Here is a 13,047-nt window from a genome sequence, read left to right as displayed (position 1 = left end):
GAGCGGCCCAGCATGTTCGTCTCCGGGAGGCCAACGGGATTGAACCGATTCGATTAAATATTAACCTCCCCAACGTGGCTGAGGTGGCTCTGGGCTGCCTGATCTGTGTCTACAAGTATAGCAAAATGAAGTGAGGGAACTCTGCTATCTTCAATAAGCAAACGCTTGCAAGGAGAAAACTAGCAGATCACGGAGAGGAGGGGCTAGGACCTTTTCCTTCTTGTATTAGTTTTCTACTGGCAGGGCATTGTGTGTGTTTGTATTTAGCTAAAAAAAAGGGAAGCTTTCAATGACAGCATCCCCTGCCCCCAGTAACATTTTCCACCTACAAGTTGAGGTCTCCTGCCTCATGGGGAGATCTGGATCAAGAAACCCCAGTTATATTCAGGCTGCTTGTTAGTAGAAAATGGTGACACTTGGGAAACTTCTCCAGTGAGCCAGCTGATATGGACCCTTTTATTGTGGGTCCTTCCCCGTTCCACTGTAGTATGGAGTAATTAAATAGAGACCAACAAAATGGCATTCCCGTGAGTTCTCCCTTATGAAAGCTCATGCACCACAAAGTAATCTTTAAGGAGTCTTGGAGCTTTGTCTGCTACTCTTCAGTGCTTAATCTCAGCTTCTATACATCCATTTATATGGCATTAATTTTTCCATAGCTCAGGCAGCCTGCTGCCCCCTTTCTTCCCGCCCAACAGTCTCTTAGTATCTTGGTTTTCCGTCCCTCCATAGCCTCTGTAAGAACTACTTGTTCTCCAAGTCTATCCTTTACCAAGAACTCGGTAAACCCCTGAAGACGGACAGCAAAAGGTGACATTTTCCCTACTCCCATTCCTCTGCCTCTCAAGTCAACCTGTAATGAAACGACCAACCTGCTACTTGCATCAACTACCACCTCATGTCCTACCTCCAGTAATGGGGGACAGTTATTCATCATCTCCATTGCAGCTTTTGGAATTGATCGAGACGTGTCCATCTTCTCTCCCTCTCGAGCAAAAGCTCATCTCATCATCCTTTCACTATACTTGAAACCCATTTTTATCTTGATCACCACCTGCAAGATCTCAGCCTCTTGATGTTCCTATTACGCCATGTCCCTAGAAATGAAATATTAGCCACTCAAAGTTAAATGATAACTAGTTCTTAAAATAGGTTCCCACCCACCCCCAGTTCTTGCTTTTTTTAAGGTCTCTGGGTCAAAGAGATTTTTATGGCAGATGGATGAAAACTTGGCCACAAAAAATGCCTTCTTAGGTGAAGCTACAAATGGAGTGCAAGACTCATGGGCAATGGCACATACTAGATGTTCCCCTTGACTTAGCACAAACAATTTCATAAAAGATGCAGTACAAACAGAGAAATCTTTTCCTCAGAACCCCAGCAGAATCTACGGAAGAATAAAGCACACCACTGGGCAGCTTTCCAAAATCACTTGTCATGTGTTTAACTTGCTTGGAATAAGCCCTTTCCTTTTTTATCCTTTTTACCCCAAATTCAGCATGAAATAACCTCAAACTTGAGTATCCTACACTGCCAAGTTCCAAATACCATATTTTTCCATGTATAAGACGATGGTTTTTATTATTAAAAAATGTTAAAAATTGGGGGTCGTCTTATACACGGATATTGCAGGGGGCACGGGTGACTGGTGGCAGCCGTGAGCAGGAGATTGTCAGTGGTGATTGGGTGGGTGATTGTTGGCTGTGGCAAGGCCTGCTGACGATTGGCTGCTACTATAGCAATTGGGTGGCGATTGGCAACTGCTGGCGGCAAGCGGGCAGACGATTGATGGGAGGCGTGCGATTGGCAGAAGTGGTAAGGCGGGTCAGCATTTGTCAGTAATCCCCCCCCAAAAAAAGGTCAACACCTCTGGGCAATCTCCTCCCGTTTCCTTAATTTGGGGTCCCAAAAAATAGGGGACATCTTATACACAGAAAAATACAGTAGTCCATGGAATCATTTCCCAACTATAAGCCATGGAACCTGCTGCACCCTTCTAGTTTCTCATAAGTGTGTATGGTTTGGAGCTGTCAACTTTTATGAGCCTGTGGGCACATATGCAAACCAGAGAAACTCATAGTCACCATGCAGACACTACAACCACACACAAATGTGTACACACATGGCACGCATGACAACTACATGTGTATCAAAACCACACACATGCGTGCACATTAACTCTCCTTGCCAGAAATTAGTTTGTGGGGCAAAGGGTTTGCTCCCCCCCAACACGGGGTTTGATAGGAGATCTTCCTGGAGACTACAGCTGAAGGAGCAAGAGTTAAATTCACCTCCCTAGCTTTAATTTCTAGGAAGATAAACCTTCACTGAAGAACACATGCAGCAATTAGGCTTCGGGAGGAAAGCCTGTTGGCGCCTGGCACCCACAAAGTCCCATCCTGCCCCCCACGCTGAAATTTGGCTTCAGAATTTTTAGTCAATGGAATTATTTTAAGCTTAACCTCAAAACATGGAGCATTTTTGGCATGCCCTCCCACAATACAATTATGCTGGGGGGGGAACCCAATTCAATCCTAATTTCAGCTGGGGGTGGGCACACAGGTACAAAATAATGTCTCCGTGGGTGTTGGCAAACCATGACAGATAGGTCCCATAGATGAAAGCTAACTATTTGAGGCTTGCAAATTGGGAGCAAGGCAAGGATAATATGAAAGAGATTGTACCTAGATGCTTATTTTCCTCTTTACCCCTTTTCATAAATGGCAAAACGTTATTACAAAATGTAAACAACCAAAGGAAACCTATAATAAATATAGTAAATGAAGAACCCAAGCTCAAAATCCCTGGATGTGTCATAGAAAAAAATCCTGGGCCTGTTCTCCCCCTATTCACAAAGAGTTTCCCCAAACAAACCATACAGCCAATTGGGAGTCAGGACAGCAATAATTTCCTACTCAAATTTTCTTCTACCTCCTGTACAAACCTCCCCCTCTAAAGAAAACCGACACATTGCCACTTAAATCAGTGACCTGTTGCCCTACCTGCAGTAATGGGAAATAATTATCCTACATCATTTCTGCATTGGCTATTGATGTACTTTTCTCTCTCTCCATCTAACAAAAGCCTGTTGTGTCCTTGGAAAAATTGCATGCATGTTTTATTCTTAAACACTTTCTTATCTTTGTTCCATCCTCCGGATTCTCTCCAGTTTATCAGTTCCCCTCCATTTCCAGCAATTAGGGATGAGGAAGATTCACTTTGCATCTAAAGGCAAACCTACCTCATTCACACTTTATGAAACACAAGAACTGAAACACAGCAGTCTTTCAAAATGTGCACCTCTTTGAACTTCACAACACTGTCCTCCAGCCAAGCAGTGTGTACAAAAATGCATATGCCAGGATAAAAGTTTGCATGTAAATGCATCTAGTAGTGAAAGTTACATACATAAATGCATTGTATTTGGAAAAATTGCTTTGCAAAAATCTGTGTAAGGGAAAATTGCTCACAAAATGTGTATATGGGCGAAATTTGCAAAAAAATGATCATGAATTTTCATCAGAACTCCCCCCCCCCATCGTAAATGGGAATCATGAAAATGTAGAGAACTGAACTTAAGCTTGGGAAAATGAGAGACTGAAATCGACACGTTCTCTCATCCCCACTGACTATTTATAATTCCACATGTTATCTTCCAGCTGAACATATAACCCTCCAGTGGAAGCAAATCAGGTCCAAATTATACATTACAAAGCAGGCAGGTCCAGGAGTTTCAGGGTTGCTTTTAAAGTGAAAACCAGCTGGAACATGGGGAGGGGGTGTATGCAATTGGAAGCAGAGGGTTTTCTGCTTTTCCCACCCAAGCACACATACCCCCATACGTTTTTACCTCGCACAGCAGGAGAAGCAGCTGGAGTACTGCTGTTGTGAGTTTAATCACAAAAAAGCAGTCAGGGGAAAGACTTAAGCAGCCCTCTGCTGCCATTTCAACACTCCCAGCTTCAGCCTTCTATGGCTGCTTTTCATTAAATAATTTGTTTTAAAAGTCAGGATGCTGTTATATGCTTCTGCCATGTAACATCTGGTTTGGTCCACCAGAGTCTTCAAAAAATAACCCGAGGAAAAATTATTTTAATGATTGTGATCATAGTAAACCTTTAAATACTGGGACTTCTTGGGCATTCCACATAGGCATAGGTTTGTAAAACTGCAATCCTAACCCTGCTTGCTTGATTTCAGTGGGACTTACTTCTGAATAAGGATTGCAGTCTAGGGGCACTATTTTCCAGTGGGATTCAGTCGCCTTCTGGCAAATTCAGGTTGCCTGGTAAAAGCTGATATGGAGCTCTTGCACCTGATTCCCTAAAACAAACAAAAAAACTGGAATTTGTGAGGAAAGTGTCAGGAAAATACATTGGAAAGTGTGGGAAAACACTTGTCTAATGCAACATCATTTAACCTCTCTACAAACAGGATTCAAGATGACTTCAACAGGTTGGAGAAGTGGGCCCAAATTAACAAAATAAATTTCAATAGGGACAAATGTCAAGTTCTGCACTTAGGCAGAAAGAACCAGTTGCGTAAATATAAGATGGGGGACACCTGGCTTGCCAGTAGGACATGTGAAAAGGATCTAGGGGGTCTTAGTAGACCACAAGCTTAACACGAGTCAGTGGTGTGATGCATCAGCAAAAATAGCTAAATCCAATTCTAGGCTGCATCAACAGAAATATAGTGGCCAGATTAAGGGAAGTCATATTACTGCTCTATTCTGCCTCGGTCAGGCCCCACCTGGAGTCTTGTGTCCATTTCTGGGCAATATAGGATATTGACAAGCTGGAATGTGTGCAGAGGAGGGCGACTCGGATGATCAAGGGTCTAGAAACTAAGCCTTATGAGGAATGGTTGAGGGAGCTGGGTATGTTTAACCTGGAAAAGAGGAGACTGGGAGGATATATGATAGCCATCTTCAAATATCTAAAGGGCTGTCACACGGAAGAGGGAACATAGTTGTTTTCTCCTGCACTGAAGGGTAGGACCAATAGATCCAAATTATAAGAAAGGTGATTCTGATCAAACACTGGGAAGAATTTCTTAATGGTAAGAACTTCACTTGGAACCAGTTTACCTATGAGATGGCCTTGCCCCATATGTACCTACTCAACCACTTCCATCTGCGGAATTGGCACTTTTACAAGTGCCCCATAACACCTGCCCCACATCTGTAAGAACTCTATTTAGTGTGGCAGCACCGGCACTTCGGAACTCTGTGCATTGATAACAGAGAGGTGCCTTTGCTGTATTCTCTCCGGCACCTGCCCAGATGTTTAGAAAGTTTGTGTGAGTTTATTCTACCATAGTATATAATTTTTTTAACCTATACAGTGGTACCTCGGTTTAAGAACTTAATTCGTTCTGGAGGTCCGTTCTTAACCTGAAACTGTTCTTAACCTGAGGTACCACTTTAGTGCCGTCGCCGTGTGATTTCTGTTCTCATCCTGAGGTAAAGTTCTTAACCTGAGGTACTATTTCTGGGTTAGCGGAGTCTGTAACCTGAGGTACCACTGTATTCATATAAATTTTATGAAATAAATAGCTGTTCGACAGTAAAAGGGACTACCTCAGAAGGTGGTGGACTCTCTTTCATTGGAGGTTTTTCAGCAAAGGTTGGATGGCCATCTGTCAGGGATTCTTTAGTTGCAATTCTTGCATTGCAGGAGGTTGGACTAGATGACCCTTGGGATCCCTTCAAACTCTACGATTCTATGATTCTATTAACAGAACTTCTGGAAGTGACCTTAGATGGCATTTGGGGAGACAGACCAGAGAGACAAGTGAACAGCAACGTCCCACCCACCCCCTCTTTCACATACTTTAATGTCCAGCCTTGTTTCTGAATGCTTGAATAGAATAGCATTTAGCTTTGAAGTTGCCATTTACCCTTTGAAGGCTAAATAAGCCGCCTGTGGTTATTTCAACATAGGACACAGTGAGATACCAAAATGTGCCACATAAGAAACCTGAGGTGGATACTGTGGGGCATATCCTTCCATCTTGTAATTTTTACCCTGGTTTCTGTGATCGTCCATTTAACCTCCTACTGACCTCCTTACATGCTAGGTCAATTAATTATTATGTGATGCATTTGTTTCTAGACAGTAACCTACCTGTCGATTTGTCAGTTACCACATCTTTTCAGCAGCAGGAAATAGGGTTAGAAAGCAGTCAAGAAAGCTGAAGTATTTCCCCATTTATTTCTGATTTTTTAGATACTGCTTTTCACGAAGGAGTTGCAAAGCACTTTGTACAGGGATATTAAAACAGCGAGCACAAATGATTAAAGTAATAAAATGGCAAAGGCAAGTTATAAAGGGGGTGGGGGAGCTTTTTGAAAGCTAAATCTTTCCTCCTTTTAGAGTCTCCACAGTCTTCTGAATGCCAGTTGCTGTGTCCTGGGAGCCACAAGAAGGGAGAGTCTTCATGAGCTCAGGCCCTGCTTGCTGGTTTCCCACAGGGAGTAGGCTGGCTACTGTGAGAACAGGATGCTGGACTAGATGGGCCATTGGCCTGATCCAGCAGGGCTGCTCTTATCTTCTTACATTCTTGAGACGGTTCTTGAGTATCCCTGTGGGGGGCCTTTGGGAAATGGAGAAGCCACCTCAGCAGGAAGCGGGGTGTATTAGTTGCATGATCCTGGATGGACCAATGATCTGGCCTAGTGAAAGGCAGCTCCCCGTGTTCCTAATTTTGGCTAAAGAGCTATGTGTGTCATGGGCTCTGAGTTTTAAGCGACAGGCTACCTACACACCATACATTTGAAACACATGTGAAGCACACAACTTTCCCCAGAGTATCCTGGGAACTAGTTTGGGAATTGTAGTGCTGGGGGGAGGGGTAAACCACAGTTCCCAGGATTCTTTGTGAGGAGACATGTGCTTTAAACATATAGTGTGTACACAGCCTTTAGAAACAGAAAAAAGAGGAAGTTATTCCAACAAAATATTCAACATCTTATTCAACATCTTTATCAACGACTTGGATGATGGACTCAAAGGCATCCTGATCAAATTTGCAGATGACACCAAACTGGGAGGGGTGGCTAACACCCCAGAGGACAGGATCACACTTCAAAACAACCTTGACAGATTGGAGAACTGGGCCAAAACAAACAAGATGAATTTTAACAGGGAGAAATGTAAAGTATTGCACTTGGGCAAAAAAAATGAGAGGCACAAATACAAGATGGGTGACACCTGGCTTGAGAGCAGTACATGTGAAAAGGATCTAGGAGTCTTGGTTGACCACAAACTTGAAATGAGCCAACAGTGTGACATGGCAGCTAAAAAAGCCAATGCAATTCTGGGCTGCATCAATAGGAGTATAGCATCTAGATCAAGGGAAGTAATAGTGCCACTGTATTCTGCTCTGGTCAGACCTCACCTGGAGTACTGTGTCCAGTTCTGGGCACCACAGTTCAAGAAGGACACTGACAAACTGGAATGTGTCCAGAGGAGGGCAACCAAAATGGTCAAAGGCCTGGAAACGATGCCTTATGAGGAACGGCTAAGGGAGCTGGGCATGTTTAGCCAGAAGAAGAGGAGGTTAAGGGGTGATATGATAGCCATGTTCAAATATATAAAAAGATGTCACATAGAGGAGGGAGAAAGGTTGTTTTCTGCTGCTCCAGAGAAGCGGACATGGAGCAATGGATCCAAACTACAAGAAAGAAGATTCCACCTAAACATTAGGAAGAACTTCCTGACAGTAAGAGCTGTTCGACAGTGGAATTTGCTGCCAAGGAGTGTGGTGGAGTCTCCTTCTTTGGAGGTCTTTAAGCAGAGGCTTGACAACCATATTTCAGGAGTGCTCTGATGGTGTTTCCTGCGTGGCAGGGGGTTGTACTCGATGGCCCTTGTGGTCTCTTCCAACTCTTTGATTCTATGATTCTATGAAAATATTAAAAATATGATAAAACATCAAACATTAAAAACTGCCTTCAGATGTCTTCTAAAAGTCAGATAGTTGTTTATTTCCTGGACATCTGGTGGGAGGGTGTTCCACATGGTGGACGCCACTACCGAGAAGGCCCTCTGCCTGGTTTCCTGTAACTTCGCTTCTCTCAGTGAGGGAACCGCCAGAAGGCCCTTGAAGCTGGACTTCAGTGTCTGGGCAGAATGATGAGGGTGGAGACGCTCCTTCAGGTATGCTGGGCTGAGGACTGTCAAAAGCAGTCCTGAAAAACGCTAGGGCCACAATTTTGTCGCCTGGGTTCTCCCTTTTCATCAACCACCTCCCATCCCATTCATACCCTCATCCACCTTCTGGTGAACTGAGCTTGCCTCCCAGTTTGTGCTGGCCAACATACACCCTGATAAGGATTTATTTTTTTATTGCCCACAGGAAGCAAAATACATTATAAATACCTTAGTGCAATAATAGGCATAAACCCAGGCTGAATTTCCTGAAGTGCAACCAGTTCCACAGGGATACAGAGGGCATGCAGCCTGCTCTGATGCACGTCTACTTGAAAGTACAGTATGTCCCTTTAGGTCCAGGAATACTCCCTTGAAAGTATCCACAGGCTGGTAGCATAAAGTGTGGAGAGGAAACTTTCAGGGAGAAGCACCTTCCACTGCCAGCAAACTGCTTAAAGGTGGCCTGCCGTGTCAGCAAACTTGGCATGAGAGCTCTTGAACAAATGTATCAGTACAAAATATTTGCTTGACCGCAGGACCTTTTAGTGATAGCTAAAGTAACAATAACTAGGAATGTGCATATACCGAAGCACATACTATGGGAGTGATTACAGAATTCAGCTTTCTGAGCCTCATAGCATTTTATATGTATAAAGAGCAAGCTGCTAGCCCTCATGGCCATAGAAATAGCCTTGATGGTACGTGAGGAATGCCATGTGAAATGTCAGAAGCCAGAGGCATAGCTGAATAGACTGTAAAGCTCCTGGACCCATGGCCTGCAAAACCTGTTCTTTATAAAGCGCCATGTCAGGAAGTGGAGCTATATAAATATGAATTGATGCTGGTTCCAATGTTTATCAAGATTCCAGTATTTCTGTGGTTGTATACTTCCTTGCCCATCTCCATGACTGGGAAAAGTAAAATGAATTATGGAAGTAAAAAAAAAGTTTCATAGCAATACTTTTAAAATGTGACGGTCTCCAGTTTTTCTTTGAATCATGTGGAATTTGGGTTATCTTTAGATACATAGCTATAACTTTTGTGGAGAAGTGGTGGAAAGAAAGGCGGGCAGAGTAAATGGGTTGGTTTTTTGTCTTCCTGAATCTTCCAACATGGTCCAAGAAGAAACTTCAAGATGATAGGGTGGGAGGGCAAGGGGAAGAGAGGAAAGAATTACACTCATTCTTCACAAATTTCATATATTTATTTGTGCCTTTATGTGTTTTTGGGGGGTGGGGATGTATGGGTGTGGACACACACACACGTATACACAAACACACACCTTCTCCCCATTTTCAAGCCTTAGCAGGTTAAGCTGTGTAGCCTGTGGGTTTAAATGCAACAGACTGCATTTAACTGAGTTTCAAGCTCCTTTTTTAATTCAGTTTTCTTAAGTTATGCAGGCATGTACCCAGCAGCAGAGTAGAAAATTTATGATTATTGGTGCAATTACATTTTAGAGTGCCCCAGGGGCTGCTGCTTCTTGCCTTGTTAAACCAAATTCCTCCTAAGCTGGGGCTCTCTGTCTTGCCACAGGGCGACACTATCGGTGCTTCTGCATGTGCTGGTAGCACTCTGAACAGAAGGGGAAGCTCTCACAGCAATAAGCCAACAATGAAACAGAATCAAGGGATGTGCTCCCCTCTGATAGGAAATCCTGATTTTACTTGGACATCATTTAAAAGTAACAACATCACAGATAAAAATACAGAGAGCAAAAAAACAACCCACTTTGGATAGATTTGCACGCCTTATTTTTAGGTTGCCTGTAACGAAAAGTTATTTAGGCCACTCGTGGAATAAAACTAGCAAGTGAAAAATATAACAATGCAAAAATACAGCAAGAGAAAACATCATTAGAACAAATAAGGTCTAAACCAGATAAAATGGGGGGGCAGGATCTACAGAGCTAAAACCACACAGCATGACTGGGATAATCAATCAACATATTAAAAATCCTTGCCTGGCACCAAAAACGATAAAGTGGGCACCAGATAGAGTTTTTTGGGGTGGGCATTCCACCACCACCAAAAAGGGCCTTTCACTTGTGGCAATCCTGCTGCACCATCCTTGGGGTGGGCACTCAAAGAAGGGCTGGTGATGATCTCAGGGTCCGAGTAGGCATGTGTAGGGAAAGGTCCCAAGCCAGTGTGGTGTAGTGGTTAAGAGCGGTAATCTCGTAATCTGGGGAACCGGGTTTGCGTCTCCGCTCCTCCACATGCAGCTGCTGGGTGACCTTGGGCCAGTCACACTTCTTCGAAGTCTCTCAGCCTCACTCACCTCACAGAGAGTTTGCTGTGGGGGAGGAAGGGAAAGGGGAATGTTAGCCGCTTTGACACTCCTTAAAGGGAGTGAAAGGCGGGATATCAAATCCAAACTCTTCTTTTTCTTCTTCTTCCCAAGGTGTGAAGGGTCTCCAGCACTTTGAATTGGGTCTGGGAAGAGACTGGATGTCAGTAATCATGCCTAATGCTGATATTACCCCTGTCCAGGACACCGAAGGGATTGAATACTTTTCTTATAGCAGGGTGGAGTGCAGGAATTTGTTGCTGGAATGTGACACTTCAGACCACTTCTCATTAAGGACACCCTTAAGGTTAAGGGTGTTAAGATTTCAAGAAGTCTAGACTCCAGAAGGCCACCTAGAAGCAGTTTGCTCCATTATGAGGCGCTATCTATTATTAAGAGGCAGTGTAGTGTTTAGTTCTACCTGGACACTGAGGTCCAGCGCCGAGGGCCTTCTGGCGGTTCCCTCACTGTGAGAAGCCAAGTTACAGGGAAGCAGGCAGAGGGCCTTCTCGGTAGTGGCACCCGCCCTGTGGAACGCCCTCCCACCAGATGTCAAAGAGAAAAACAACTACCAGAGTTTTAGAAGACATCTGAAGGCAGCCCTGTTCAGGGAATCTTTTAATGTTTGATGGATTACTGTATTTTCATGTTTTGTTGGAAGCCACCCAGAGTGGCTGGGGAAGCCCAGCCAGATGGGCGGGGTATAAATAATTATTATTATTATTATTATTATTATTATTATTATTATTATTATTATTATATTAATTATTATTATTATTATATATTATTATTATTATTATTATCTTCTTCTTCTTCTTCTTCTTCTTCTTCTTCTTCTTCTTCTTCTTCTTCTTCTTCTTATTATTATTATTATTATGTAAGAGAGGACCTGGGGGCCAGGGTTCAGATCCCCACTTGGCAGTGAAGTTCCTTGGGTTACTGCCTCTCATCCTAACCTACCTCACAGGATTGCTGTGGGGATTGAATAAAGAGAGGGAGAACCATGTAAAGCACCTTGAGCTCCTTGGAGAAAAAGGTGGGATATACAGTGGAACCTCTAGTTACAAACTTAATTCATTCCGGAGGTCCGTTCTTAACCTGAAACTGTTCTTAACCAGAGGCGTGCTTTTGCTAAAGGGGGCTCTTGCTGCTGCCACATCGCCAACACACAATTTCCATTCTCATCCTGGGGCAAAGTTCTCAACTTGAGGTAACTCTTCCAGGTTAGCAGAGTTTGCAACCTGAAGTGTTTGTAACCTGAGGCGTTTGTAACTCGAGGTACCACTGTATATGCAAATTTCCCCTTGTCATAAGTCTGTTGGTCCTCAGAGACTGTCACCACTACCTTTTGGGCAACTTTGGAGGGGGATGATGAGTGAGTGAAATTATTATTTTCACAAATAAAAAGCCCATAATTCCAAAAGGAAGGAAAGCATAAGCATAGGAAAAATGTGATGTTTACTACTACTGACACAATGTGCAAAAAGAAAATGGAGATGAAATTGAATGTGGCAAGTAGTGCTGGTGGAGATGTGCCAGCTATAGCTGCTTTTTGTCTGGCAGTGTGCTGAAAGGTAAATTCAGACATAGACTAATATTCTCCCAGAGGTTTGGACCCTGGAAATGGAAGGGCATAGCAAGCTAGACTCCCAGCCTCTGATTGGCCAGCAGGCTGAGCTCAACACCTCTCCAGAGAAGGTTATGCAAAAAACATAGCCATAGTCAAGGCAAATGAGTGTTTCTGTGTTCTATAATGTTTTCTTCAATAAGCTACTAGTCATTTCATTTTTATCTTTTTTATTCAAGTAGATGTATGATTGTGATATCTCAACAATATCAAATGTGATCGCATATCGCTTTCTTTTTATTCCATTACCTAAGCAGGTATTATTTTTTATTAAGTTTATGAATAAAATATGTTGCATATAAATTATAGCAACATTTTAACAGTCGTTCATAAATAACTATCATAATGGCCGTTGAGTCTGTAATACCATATAGCATCCACTAGTAATCTGCTCTAAATTTCAACAATATATAGAGAAAAATGTATTGCTGTATCTCATTTAAATAGTTATTATTCCAATAAATTATGAAAACAGACTCTTTTTCAATACTTCAATATTTTCCTGACTTCTATAGTAGCTCCTTGAAAAGTTTTCAATTTCTTCTTCTTCTTCTTTTAAAAAAGCCAAACCAATACCCCAAATCTTTTTGGTATATGTGAAGTTGTCAGAGGCTTGGCAATATTACAAATGAATTACATGATCTCTAAATCCATTGCTTTTTCCCTAGAAAAATAGGTGCCAGTACTCACCATGAAGTTGTCACAGTAAGTGCCAAACTTTTTAACAACAACCAAAAGAGGTGCTGGTACTGCATATCCTTGAGTACCCCCTGAAGAAGAAGAAAAGCACTGTCTAAATCAATTGGTTCAATTCTGCCCTTTAGGTAACTTTGTTGAATCAAAGGTGAAATGTTCTGGAAGGCCTGGAAACACCATCTTGGTAGTCAAGATAACCCCAAAACTCATTGGATGTTGTTGCAAGAATGAGCTTATATATTATACTCACTTGCTTTGATATATGCTAATAGGCTTGCT

General features: G+C 42.7%; 1 protein-coding gene across 1 annotated transcript in view; it reads right to left on the bottom strand.

Annotated features, from left to right (window-relative positions):
• SLCO2A1 (solute carrier organic anion transporter family member 2A1) overlaps window positions 1–991 on the bottom strand; it is a 63,145-nt gene extending 62,154 nt beyond the window's left edge. Inside the window, exon 1 of the mRNA XM_053389863.1 lies at window positions 908–991. Within this exon, the coding sequence (XP_053245838.1) occupies window positions 908–976 (69 nt within the window). The 5' untranslated portion in view covers window positions 977–991. The remainder of the gene's footprint in view (window positions 1–907) is intronic.
• Between the last annotated feature and the right edge of the window lie 12,056 nt (window positions 992–13,047).

Source organism: Podarcis raffonei, chromosome 5 (assembly GCF_027172205.1).
Source record: "Podarcis raffonei isolate rPodRaf1 chromosome 5, rPodRaf1.pri, whole genome shotgun sequence".
Classification (NCBI taxonomy): Eukaryota; Metazoa; Chordata; class Lepidosauria; order Squamata; family Lacertidae; genus Podarcis; species Podarcis raffonei.
This window is presented reverse-complemented; position numbering and strand designations above follow the sequence as displayed.